Source organism: Pieris napi, chromosome 17 (genome assembly GCF_905475465.1).
Source record: "Pieris napi chromosome 17, ilPieNapi1.2, whole genome shotgun sequence".
Lineage (NCBI taxonomy): Eukaryota > Metazoa > Arthropoda > Insecta > Lepidoptera > Pieridae > Pieris > Pieris napi.
The window spans coordinates 6970384-6983695 of NC_062250.1; the positions used below are offsets into that span (position 1 = coordinate 6970384).

The 13312-nt window shown below is 34.2% G+C and overlaps 2 protein-coding genes across 9 annotated transcripts in view; one reads left to right on the top strand and one right to left on the bottom strand.

Annotated features, from left to right (window-relative positions):
• LOC125057779 (ankyrin repeat domain-containing protein 17) overlaps window positions 1-8046 on the top strand; it is a 45171-nt gene extending 37125 nt beyond the window's left edge. For all 7 annotated transcript variants that reach the window (XM_047661660.1, XM_047661665.1, XM_047661662.1 and 4 more), the window contains 10 exons: window positions 7-206; window positions 670-810; window positions 1121-1210; window positions 1797-2055; window positions 2700-2788; window positions 3523-3699; window positions 4018-4164; window positions 5000-5170; window positions 5880-6059; window positions 7244-8046. In XM_047661660.1, the coding sequence (XP_047517616.1) occupies window positions 7-206; window positions 670-810; window positions 1121-1210; window positions 1797-2055; window positions 2700-2788; window positions 3523-3699; window positions 4018-4164; window positions 5000-5170; window positions 5880-6059; window positions 7244-7270 (1481 nt within the window). In that variant the 3' untranslated portion in view covers window positions 7271-8046. The remainder of the gene's footprint in view (window positions 1-6; window positions 207-669; window positions 811-1120; window positions 1211-1796; window positions 2056-2699; window positions 2789-3522; window positions 3700-4017; window positions 4165-4999; window positions 5171-5879; window positions 6060-7243) is intronic.
• Window positions 8047-8262: 216 nt separating this feature from the next.
• On the bottom strand, window positions 8263-13251 carry LOC125057781 (alpha-2-macroglobulin receptor-associated protein). 2 transcript variants are annotated; one of them, XM_047661671.1, is made up of 7 exons: window positions 12857-13251; window positions 12568-12780; window positions 12019-12229; window positions 11671-11835; window positions 11285-11382; window positions 11082-11141; window positions 8263-8668 (listed from the first exon to the last, which is right to left on the bottom strand). In XM_047661671.1, exons 1-7 carry the CDS (start codon window positions 13034-13036, stop codon window positions 8537-8539), a joined length of 1059 nt encoding a protein of 352 aa, XP_047517627.1. In that variant the 5' UTR covers window positions 13037-13251; the 3' UTR covers window positions 8263-8536. The 2 variants fall into 2 exon arrangements, with proteins under 2 accessions (XP_047517627.1, XP_047517626.1); XM_047661670.1 differs by having other exon boundaries at window positions 11052-11141; window positions 12857-13250.
• Between the last annotated feature and the right edge of the window lie 61 nt (window positions 13252-13312).

The following is a 13312-nucleotide window of genomic DNA, read 5'->3' on the forward strand; positions in this document are numbered from 1 at the left end:
ACACAGCCATCACAACACCAAGCAACGAAAAGCGTGCCCCAAGTGCCCCTGGCGCCCCAATAAGCTCAGTTAGCTCGAGTACCGCGACCGCAAAGCCGGGCGCGTTGTCGTACACGGGCGCCATCGTGGGTGCTAGGAGCCACACCTTCGCCGCTAAACTCACTGCCACGCCCCCTCTGGACACGAAACCTAGGCCTACCACACAGGTAAATGGCAATATTTGTTTACTATGTGTTAATTATTATTTAATAATAAATTATTTATTAATCAGACAATTACAAGTTAATGTAGTAAGTGTGCAGTAGTCATAAATATTATATTAGAAAGGTTAGTTAAAATTATTTCAGTTATCATTTTATGTAGTTGTTCTGAAAAGTTTTGCTACCCAGGTCCCAGATCTGATTTACATCATTAGTAAAATATACCTTTTTTTTCTGTTCATAGAATAGAACATGTATTTATTATCTATAAAAAATAATAATGGTTATGGTTATAAATACGGATTGCCTAGGAGAGATCGCTTATTAGCGATGAGGCCGCCCGTCATTTATATTTATTATCGTGTTTTATTTATATTGTTCTAAATAAAACTGTACTACACGTAACCTTAAATTTGGTAGCATTTTGAGGTATCAAAGTTTAGATCACAACTTGATATATCCATTATAGGTGTGCGCCAGTCCATCAAGTGCGGCAAGTAGCGGCGCGAGTTCGTCTCCCCTCAAGAGCCGTACACCTCCCCCTACTCCTCGGCCCCCTCTGCCCACGCCCCCTAGATCTGACGACCCAAGACTCGTCGAAAGACTGCAGGTATATCTCCGTAAATGAATAAAAAATAAAATATTGTTTATTATGGAACATAAGATACATGTATCACTTATTCCACGTCATTACACACATTACAATTTCTTTTTCATATTTACAATAATTAAAATCATTGAAATATTTTTAATATTCATTGTTTTTATGTGGAACTATATGATGATATTCTATGTTTTTCTTAGATAATTGTAATGTTTAGACAAAAATATTGCTTAAATACTTTCTACTGCTGTGTGTGTGTCTCTGTTCTATTCATCAAATATTTATATTAAATACTTTATTCATATTTTATTCACAGCTAAGCCCAGACAACTCCAGTACATGGAGCAACGAAGAAATCCCAGTGAATACATCAACTTCAGCTCTACACATTAATACTACCCCACAGGTTAGTATCAATTTAATTTATAATTAAAAAAATAAATAAATTTACATTACTAAATATTTTGACTACTGTTTGCAAGCGAATGAAGTAAGATTCATTCTTTTTGAAGTTATACTTCTTTAGGCGCGTTATGAAAAATTGATGAGAGTGAAATTTTACGATGCGCGCGCACCGTGTCACAAAATTAACAGAATGAAGTTGCCCACAGAAGATGCTACGGCATTGGACATAATTTAAAAACAACATTCGAATAATAATAGAATTTATGTTACACTTAATGTTAGAGAATAATAATAAATATTTATTTATTTAAGTTTCCAAATTATGTAAACTGAACTTTATTGACTATAATGACTCCTTTTCCAGTCTTTGATTATTTAATTGTAATTAATTATTTGCATACAATCAAAAACTATTTTTAAAGATGTATAACTTCTTACGCGCGTACATAATTTTTAGTTCTAAATATGTGTCTTTTTGCAAAATCGGTTAAAATGGATACTGTTCTATAAAAATAATGTATTACCTGTTGTATTCCAGTAGCACTTTTACAGTGCAACATTTACTGATTTGTTGTATGGCATTCTAGTCAAGCGGCAGCGCAGGCAGCAGCGCAGGCACCCAAGAATACTCCCTCTTCACCGCGTGTCACCTCCCTGGCAACACAGCGCCAGGTCCCGGTGTATGGGGCGAACCGTCGCATAGCGAGCCCCCGCCCCCGCAAGTGGACGCGAGCAAGGCACCGGGATATCGTGGGGCGGGTGGTTGCTCACCCTGCTCGAGGACTTCCTCCCACGGCTCCACGCCGCCGCCTTATCACCAGCCTTACCATCAGCAGAATGCTATGGGTATATATGAACTTTGAATTGTTCTTTCTGACCGTTTCTTTAATGACTATTACTTGTGGCTTTAATAATAAGTTCATCCTTAATTGCGTAAACCAAATGGTTAATACGGGAGTCTGAAGAAAGCCCCTAATATTTCCGCTTCCATAGCGGTTTCTATTTTAGTGGCACCCTAAATAGATTAATTATTTTAATGTATATAAATATATTACCTATATAATATTTCAACATTTCACGCTCAGTCATCAATCAGTGATCAATCAATCGGAATATGAATATTCGTGATATAAACCTTTTAAATATTCAAAAACGAAACAGATAAATTTCTTTTAATTTAAAGTACAGTGTAAACTCTTTATAACGAATTTCAAGGGACCTAGCTTTTAAATCGTTATACAGGGATTTTGTTATAGGGAGGCAATAATTAACGTATAGGTTTTGTGTTAAACCAAACAAAATGAAGTAATTTTTACATTATATATAGAGTTTTTCGTTATAACAAATGGCGTTATAAAGAGGTTACACTGTATATAGCATTAAAATTTGGATCTTTCAAAACAATCATGTTATATTTTACAGATCAATTTTAATTTAATTAAAAAATAAAAACAATTTCAACAAGTTTACTAATAAATTGATAAATTTAGGTAACAACATGAACGCTATGGACATGAGTGGTCTATCCCGGAACGGCCCCATGTACCAAGATAACTCCCGAAATGGACACAACATAATGGTATGGATGATTTCTATTAATATTAATCGTTAACTCATAATTTAATTATATATCTAATTGTATAGTTTAAGTATTTTTCACATATACATCACAAACATGTATATAATATATAAATTTAATTATGATATTATTATCCATTGTTAGTTATTTTCATTACTAAAGATTAACAGTATTAAAATACTTTATTATCTTAGTATTGTGATGATATCTCAAAAAAATTAGGAATAGATAAAATAAATTATGACAACACAAGTGTCAAACATTCAATAGGGGGCCGTTCATAAAATACGTCAAACTAAAATCAGCTTTTTTTGACCCCCTCCCCCCCTATTGTCATGCTGTGTCACACTTTCTGTGACACAGCGTGACACCCCTAGAAATATGTCGTCACAAAAACTAAGGACCCCCTCCGCTGAAAATTAAAAATATTTATTTAGTTATGATAAAATTTAAATAAATTAATAAATATCTTTCATAACGAACATATAAATAACATTTCTATTATTTAGAAGTCCAAGGATTATCTAATAATGATAAACGGCGAACGTCACGTTGCCGTATACCCCCCGTCTCCCCTTGTCACACTCAGCCAGACCCCTCCCCTCCCCTTGTATGCGAACGTATTTTATGAACGGCCTCTAGTTTCATATGTGCCTTTTGACAAACAAAATTGTTACACGTTTTTTATACATAAATATTTGGGAATATTTTTGAATAATTGGTTTATATACCAGGTATCTATGTCGAGCGGCGTTGGCCTCGGTTACGTAAATGTGGGCAACGTGGGCAATGTGGGCAGCGTGGGTAGCGTAGGCGTTGGTGTTGAAAACGTATCCCGACTTAACCCTCGAGCGCCTGATTTTGCCCAACGTCACCCTCTGCTGCAGCATCAGCACAAACACGCCGCTCAGGTACGTACCTTTTACCACTCTTGTGGAATGGAAATGTAATATTTTTGTATTTGCCTTTATATAGAATTTTTTTACCAATAGGAAACTCCATTGTACTATTTTATTGTATCGTACTTAAGGATAAGTTCAATTTAAACATATGTATTATATTAAACTATATATTTAAATAAAACATTATTTACTCAGTCGTACATAGTCAGCGAAAGACTTTGGGTAAGATTCAGAGACGAGGGTAAACGCAAAGTCTTCTGTCGTTATTCAAATATTTCCATTCATTTATTGTAGGACCGTAATATATTATTATTAAATATATTTCAGCAACTATTCGCGAGTGCAAGTAACGCCGGCAACCTGAGCTCGTTGCTGATGTCGTACCAGCAACACCAGCAGCACCAGCAACATCCCCAACATCAGCAGCAGCAGCAGCAACCGCAGCAGCAGCCGCAACAGCAACATCCTTACCAGGTATTTCAATATTCATTTCATGACTAAAAGATTTGGGTGCTTCTAGAGTTGAAAAGATTCGTTTTATTTTGTATATCTAGCGCAGCCTATGTATCTAATGCTCATTCTCATGTTAATATTAGGTAAATCTAATACAATAAAATTCTCATGTCGCGGTGTTTGTGGTTAAACACCTCCGAAACGGCTCGACCGATTCTCATGAAATTTTGTGTGCATATTGTGTATGTCTGAGAATCGGACATCTATTTTTCATCCCCCTAAATGTTAAGGGTAGTCCACCCCTATTTTTTTTACAAAATGCACACAACCCCTAACTTTCACCCCTCTACGATCAACCCCTTATTTTTTTAATTATAAATGATATACATGGCAAAACGACGTTTGCCCGGTTAATTAGTATTATATATGAATAATTTCGAATAAGTTTGTTGTTGCATTGAAATTGTGTACTGTGTGATGTGTAGTCTTGAGTATAGTCTGTATTGTTGACATAACGAGAAACAATAGGAACAGAACTACTAAAAGTTATGCAAATGTATACTCTATTTGCTCTGCCATACTGTTTCATTCACGTTAATTCGTAGTAGTAGGTAGGTCATAGCGTCGTCCAGCACAAAAATAAAATTTCAAATCAAACCTTTAGCGCAGATCGATTCCGAGTTCGCTCGTTCAATCAGAGGATAGAAGATGATAAAAGGAAATAATATTTTTCACTTTTGCAATATAATATAGAATCGGTTCAGTATGAACTTATTCAATACAACAAATCTTTATAATATTAGTGTAGATAAACCTTTTTGAAATATCGAGGGGAATGAATATAATGTTTATATAGTCCCTGCTGGAACGTGGTGTCGGCGTCGGCGTGAACTCAGTGGGCGTGGGTATGGGCGTGTCCTGGGCGGAAGAGGAAGAGCGCAAGCCCAGGCCCATAGGCACCGAACGCGCCTGGAAGCTCACTGCCGGAGAAGACTGGCACCACCGCACGGACCACGACAGATACCAGGTGAGGCAGACATTTTTGAAGTTATACTTCTTTAGGCGCGTTATGAAAAATTGATGAAAGTGAAATTTTACGATGCGCGCGTACCGTGACACAAAATTAACAGAATAAAGTTGCCCACGGAAGATGCTACGGCATTGGACCTAATTTAAAAACAACATTCGAATAATAATAGAATTTATGTTACACTTAATTTAAGAGATTAATTTTTCAAATGTAAACTGAACTTTATTGACTATAATGACTCCTTTTCCAATATAACTTCTTACGCGCGTACATAAGTACACGCACCCTTTTTTGTATATAACAATTGTCTAGACCTAAATTCCCACTTCTATTGTTTTACGTTATTATATTTAGAGATTATTAGAATTAGTAGTAAATTAAGCTATTTGGAATATAAGAATTGAGGGTTACGTTAATTACGATACATTCAGTAAGGTTTAATAATAACCACAAACAATATCACAAAATAGATTTTACTGCTGAAATCAGCCATTTTCAGACAACCTAGATGACGTATATAATCTAAACATTTAATATTAATGCACGAAGTAGTATAAAAAAAACAAAGATTTATTTAATTAGTGATCTATTAAATATGCGTCTACTACTTTCTCTATAGATTTTGGAAGATGTAAACTAAGCAAATAGTTGTTTAAATCGTTTACTCGATCAAGTAGTATAATTAGTATTATTATTGACTTTACAGCAACAAGGCGTGAGCGGAATGAGCGGCGTGAGTAGCGTAGGTAGCGTGGGCGTAGTGGGCGATGCGTACGGCGGCGCCACCACGGCGGCGTTTTCGCTGATGCAAGCTCTGCCCCTGCACTACGTTCCGCCCGAACATCCGCATTGGGAACGCCCCCCGCAACACAACAACGACAAACCGGTTAGGCAATATATCATTTAAAACTTCATAGGCTAGATCGTAATTTAAAAAAAAAAAACAATATAACGATTCTTCATAATCGATAAATCTCATTTACTCTTTGATTTAGAAATAAAATTGAGCAAAATAAATTCACATGTGTAATTTTATTTCATGATTGTGTGCTAAAGATGTCTAGGTCAAAATCTATCGAAAATAACAGACCCCTACATACTAACGCTCATAACATGTCAAGATAAATCAATGGAATCTTTTGTTACCTTAAAAAAAGTAGTAAATAATCTAAAAGCCTGTAATACCAATTAGACCACCGATAGAATAAGTTTCATTACACATTTAAATCTTAATATTATTATATTTTATAAATAGTATAATATTATGCACACTACAATGGCTTAAAATAAAAGAATAATAATAATGGAGGCGGTAATGGTTTTTGGATTCAGTTTCCGCACTTAGACCCTCATTAGGTACGTTGTGCGTAAAGTCCTGGCTAAATAAGCCAGCCTAGCTCCTTCTAGAAGTACAGAAGTCTCCTGGCCACTTAGCAGTCTTCACGGAGCGACCTCACTGCTCCGAGGATTTCTGTACTTTGTTTAGCCACAGCCACGCATTCCAGGACTACGTGGGTGACTGCCTGTCGCGCCTAAGACAAAAATATGTTTATTAAGGAGGCAATGGCCCTTAATTGTCCCTATCTTGTTTTTAGATTAGTTCTGTAGAGGGTTATAAGTCGTTTTGTTACTATCCATAAAGTTGTTTTAGGTGATAAACCCCATTTGACACCTAGCATCAATGGAGGCGGTCTAGCAAATAAATAATTGTATTAAATAGCAAAATAGCAACAACAAAAAAAATAACTGTCAAAAGTTCACCTTCACAATAGTAGAAACCGTCAAAAATAAAACCCTTATTAAGATTTTCTAGGTAAATACCAGTGCGATAGTTCCACTCTTCATATAAGAAAAGTGACCGGGTCAACTCACAACATATTTTTCATGATTTCAATTAGTATCATGCTACTCTGGATTTCAAAACTAAAGAAAAGTGTTTAAGGATACTCTATTTATTAGAAACTGGCTTTTATCCCTTAATGAATTATAAGGCCCATTACACTCAAAAACACACATGATAAATTTTAATATAAACATTTTTTGATACTAAATGATGTACTTTTGTTCCAGCAAACGTGGAGTAAGTGGAATCACTAGCACGTGCCCCCACTCGTACCCGCGTGAACGTAACAACGTTGTAGATATTAGCGAGAAAGATATATACAGAATATATGGTGAGCGTCCGCCATTTAGACAAATTATTATTATAGTTGTTACTCGGCGCCATTAGCGCGACTAGCTAGTAGCTGCGCAGTCTACGCCGAACCGAATGTAATTCTGTTCGCCCAGCGGCCCGCCAGCGCCTTTACTATATTTTACTATTTACGGCATAATATTCGGAAAACGAGCCGATACGGATTTTCATAACGTGTAACAAATTCGCTTGTACATGAAGATTAAATATCATATATTAATGCACCGTAACCACTGTTTTTAATGCCACCTGCGGTTTTATTTCAATACTTTTAGTTTGGGTAAATGTATATTTAAGTAAATTATTACGAAGACTTACGTCTCGAATATGGTTAGCAGGATTTTCGGTAAGTTCAAATAAACCGTTGTCAAATAAATTGAGTGTCTTCTTGAATAGGGCTTGTTAGGTCGCGAAGCTTCGGTAGATGGCTCTACAGTACCTGTAACGGCCAATGAGAGTAGCTTATTTAAATTTAGAATTCGGTCATGTATTTTATAACCAATCAGATGAGAGTTGTATTGTATAGCAATTTGACTGGATATTTTGATTGGCGCGGTAACCTTTACCTAGTTGAATATTCACTGCCTTGATACAAGAGATCGCCTCATGTTGCCTTGTCTATAGTTATGCAGACTCATCATTTTCTATAGTTATATAAATAATAAAATATATTAAGAAATAGCACTCTTATTTCTAATAGCCTAACACAACTAAAGGGTTAACTGATGAGATCATAACAATTCTTCTATTAGTTCTTGAATCTGGTGAGCCATTTACTCGTATAGGGAGAACTACAGAAGAAACTAATTTTATTATGAAATTTCATTGCAAATATGATCCTTCACCTATTAGCTGTGGTACAGGACAATTTTGGGATTTAGGGATAGAAAAAAAGTTAACATAATTTATATTTATTAGAGATTCAACATATTACAGTTGTTAAGTTTAATGATCACATATTAAAATATAAATGCACTGGAATATAAGTTGTGAGACAATTTTTGTCTTCCACAATATTAGTTCACTTATGATTACAAAAATAATTTGGCTCAACATCTTATTAATCTTATACATACAATAGAAATAATTCTAAATAAAAAATAGATAAAAGAACAAAACTTCTAAAAATATTAACCGGCCTTAATAGAGCCTATACATAAGTATCCAGTCTACAATTCCGTATGTCTCGCCATGATCCTGCCTTCGAGGTCCGCGTGCATCTTCTCAACTTTTCTCGAGTGCTTCTTGATGATCTGTTGCTGGTCTGCGAAATGGTCCATCTTATCGCCCGCTGCGGCTACCTATGTTAAAAAGGATTGAAAACTACATTAAAATACATATATTCTAACGAGCCGAGCGAGTGTAGGAAGGAGTAAGGTTGAAATATGGTGTATTAAACATACTATGCATTAAAGATGCAAAAAATATATTAATAAAAGAGAATTACTTGAATTAGAGTACTAATTGTTTAATGAGCAAAAATGCAACGATATTAATATTAAACTACTGAAGCATTTTTTAAGGTATCTTGATTTAGAAGGGACCTTCGTAAAAGAGAATTTGAAAAAATTACAACCATAATTGCCACTGCGCGACAGCTTATCCTATAGTAATAAGTATCTAAATTTTCTAGAAATGCATAATGAACATTTTTTATTAATCAAAACAACCGAAATCAATTTCTTCGCTGTAGAATGATAACCTCGTATGTCGGTTAAAATATTATTGTTTTTGTCCATAGTTTTAGATGGTAAAAAGGACATTTATTAATAACATAAGTCCTTACTATGATTAAACCAGTTAAATGACAAAAGTGTCTAGAATAAAAAATAAATAGTTTTTTGACAGTTTATCATACTACAGTGACAATTTAAAGGTACAAGACACATCTCAAATTCCTAAAACAGATACTACATTATGGTAGGGGAGCCCACGATGCTAAATGGGGATTTACTCGAGCGTCGTAGAGACCTATTGGGATGCAAAGCTTAGATAAAAAGAAGAAAAAAATGTTATATGATAAATTCCTTTTCATCGGTGGGGGAAGCGGCTATAGATAGTTAAATATGTAAAAAAAAACTGTTGCATGGACATCCTCGAGCGCGTCAGATATTGATAGCATCTATGCCCTACGTATTTTTAATAATGTACGTATGTTAATCTGATCGTTTGCATGATGCGGGTGGTTGTATTTAAGGGTTGAAAATTAAAAAAAAAAAATTATCGAGCGCGTCAGATTTTCTAAGGGAGTGTTAAGTGCACCAAAAAAAAGCTCTCATTCACTAATCTGACGATTTCGATGGGACGCAAACCCACAGCCATTTTCTTAATTTGCAAAAAAAAATCGCAATTTTGAAATACTCAAGCGCGTCAGATTAAGATATATGTGGTTCATCTTTATGTTCTAAACGTACTGTCTCATAATCTGACGATTATCTAGAGGGATTCGCCTGATCTGACAAAAAAAATTTAGAAAAACGATTCACCGAAAGGGCCATTCCTGCAACTTCCCGCTACTTCCATTCCTGGGCGCTTAAAATTGATATTTTGAGCTCGCTGAGTTCAAAGAAATAACATTTCTATGCATTTGAGCTCTCCCAGCTCGAAAGTCTGATAGAAGTTTCATAGAACACTATTTTTGGAATTTTCAAACCGCAATAACTTTTGAATGGATCAAGCAATTTTCACGCGGTTGGCGGCATTCGACGCAGTTTTATCATCCTCATAAATAATTTGCAATTTTAATTGATCGAACCACAAATTTCGGAGTAATCCCGAAAAAACACTTTTTCGGGTTTCTTTCGTGTACGATATCTCTCGAACGAATCAACCGCTTTTGACCAGCTTGGTGGCGATCGACGTGGTTTTTCAAGCTCAAAGGCGGATTAGTTTTTGAAGTTGATCGATAAAGAAACCACTTTAAAAAAAAATATTTCTTATTTTTTTAAGATTTTTCAAAATGTCTCAAAATCTATCGGTCCGAATCGGTTCGAATTCACAGGAAATGTAATTTTGAGGGAAATATTTAGAACGCCGTTTAGTAGATTCCGATCGGTTTAAGGAAATGTAGGCATCACGCAGCTGCACGCATTTAACTTTATCGACGAATTTTTGTTATTTCGGCTTGCGGAAATCGTCAGATTATATATTTTTCATTATTCTTGAATAATTTCCTTCAAAATAAAAAAAAAATTAGCTACGCTCGAGAATGTCGAGATGACGTTTTTTTTTACAACTTTGTTGCCCTCCCCTTTTTTTCCGTCACTCTCAAATTGTCAGATTAGTGGAATATACACTTTTTAGGATGTAATTAACTCACCCTACCTTAATCTGACGCGCTCGGGAATTTCTGATGGTCAATTTTTTTTTACTAAACTGATCCTGTCTCCTTCACGTGCGGCTTTATATATGGGCCTCATATTTTGTGGAGGTACTTAACCGGGTACAAGGTATCCCCCTATATATTAATCTGCCGCGCTTTAGTAAATCCCGAAATCCCCTCTTGGGCTCCCCTACCATTAGTAAACCCATAGATATATAATTAGTTTGGTAAGCAAAACATAAATCAAGTCTAATTGTGCTGTTTTAATTAAACCACTTTTAGCTCTAATCTAATCAGCCTGATTTAGTAGTTATGAATAAGGGAGTAAATTTTTATCTCGTCAAGTCAAAAACAATAATAACCTTAGAATGATGTTTGTCGAGTTTGCTTACTTGGTCTGCATGCAACGTGCGGAGCTTCAGAAGTCGAGACTCGTAATGCTGTAATTCCACCTATAATAATATTAGAGTTTTAATAAGTACTTAAAATGGTATATTGTGATATGTGATATCCAATTAAGTTGTTGTCTTGTTTATAAACATAGTGTGACCATGGCTTAAGAAAAAAGCATATTATATGTTTATATTATAAATACCTTTAAAGAAGCTAACTCATCTACAGTAAAATTCGCCACTGCTGCCAACTTCCACAATCCTTGCACTTTTGGTTCAATGAACTCTTTGTTTGATGGTCCTAGAAAGAGTCACATATTTTCTGATAATAATATAGTAAGTTAATATGTGAGGATTTGAGATGATACAAATATGCATAATTAAAGAATTTCTAGTACATATTTGATGTTGAAATGAGTTAGGTTGTTCTGCCATTGCCATTGCTTTGTCCATTCAATGTAATGTTTCTTTCCATACAAAGATAACTCCCTACTACAACATGCACAATTCCTTCAGGTGAACTATATATATTTTAGCCATTTAAACAATTCTATCAAATAAATCATAGCAGTTGTGTATGATTATATACCTCGAGCTGCAATCCGGTCCAATCTGTCAAACCCATCTCGAAGACCTCTGTGCTTCTCTCTCACAAGATTAGCTTTGTCAACAAAATCTTTTGTCAAATTCTCTCCATTATCTTCTACATAGTTGATTTCATTAAACTTGTCGAGTTCTTCATCGTTGACAGCATCTGAAATAGAATCCATCATGAGATTAATATAGTCATATAATGAACATATCTCTTCAATCTCATTGTCATCATTTTAATACCTTAAAATTTTCTTGACAACCCAAAAATTACTTATTTTATTTATTTTAATGGTTCTAATGACAGAAAAATGTATTTAATAAAATTTACTAAAATAATATTTACTTTTATAACCATCTATTTCTCCTGCTTCCATATTAACTAATAGATCATAGTATTGATCAATTTTCTCCTGATGATGACTGAATTCTTCTTTTAGAGCTGCAAGTTCCTCACTGGTAAAGCCTGAAGCTTCAGCTTTAGCCCACAACATATTCAGCTTTTTGTCTTTAAATAAACTTTTGTTGATGAACTTATCTGATGCCTCATTGTACATCTGTAAAATGTAAGGATGTTTATACTGGATTTTAAGGTTTTGAGGATTAACTAAATATAAATGCATTATTATATCCTATCACAAATGTACATAAATGATGGCACTCTAGTAATAGGTTAATGAAATAAAATAAAAAAATATACAACAAATGAAAATTATTACATTTACAGCACATAATTATAGCTATTATTACATGTATTGTTATCACTTTTTATATCAAAGAACCCAAGGTTCATTAACACTTGAACTCTACTTTATAAAAGAATAATTAAAGAAATGAATGAATTGAAAATTTGTATCTTGCATACAGAAAAGGGCTTTAGAAGATAATTTAGTACCGTATCCTGTTTCATCCGTCTTACAGAATTATCTTCAAAGTGTTCCCTAAGGCCATAATTATTCATAATAGTTGTAAGTTTCCTTCTTAAGTCAGTTTCTTTAAGTCCTTCCTTATCTCCACCTTCACTTCTCACTCTTTTATATGTTATTTCTTGTTTGTCTTGGATCATCAAGTCACTATACAATGACTTTAACTTAGGCAGTGTTAAGCGCTATAATATATCAGATACAATTAAAAAAGAGGACAATAAAAAAAATATGAAAATAGGTATATTAGCATAATATTACCTGTTGAGCTTTAACCCAAAGAAGATTAAGTTTATTCATTCTAAAAGGTTTGTCTAATTTTCTAAAATCTATATCTTTCTCATCTTTGATATTGGCAGACTGAGAATATTTATTTTCACAATAAACAACATGAAACAATATCGCTACGACTAAAAAAACAAAAAGTCTATGTAAAAACATTTTTTCTTTGGATGTTGTTTTTAAAAGGTTCAAAATATGTATATAATGTAGTGTAAAAATTTATATGATCTAAAAACAGAAAATATACAGCATAGAGTAGACTTTTTTTTACAAGATTACACTAGTAGATATTAAATGCATTTATTTAACTTAAATAATACATTTAAAAACAACTAATCTTCAAATAGCCCACTTTGTCTGGCAGTTGGCACTTTCTCAATTCTCATATATAGTATAGTATACATCACTTCAACCATAGATTAGATATTAAAATTA

What these genes read in the sequence shown, in the direction of transcription:
- LOC125057781 (XM_047661670.1), bottom strand. Translation starts at nt 13,036, where the DNA reads ATGTTTTTACATAGACTTTTTGTTTTTTTAGTCGTAGCGATATTGTTT. An exon ending in GGACCGGATTGCAGCTCGAG is followed by an intron (nt 11,383 to 11,670) that starts GTATATAATCAT and finishes GACTCTTTCTAG; the next exon opens with GACCATCAAACAAAGAGTTC. An exon ending in ATGAGTTAGCTTCTTTAAAG is followed by an intron (nt 11,142 to 11,284) that starts GTATTTATAATA and finishes ATATTATTATAG; the next exon opens with GTGGAATTACAGCATTACGA.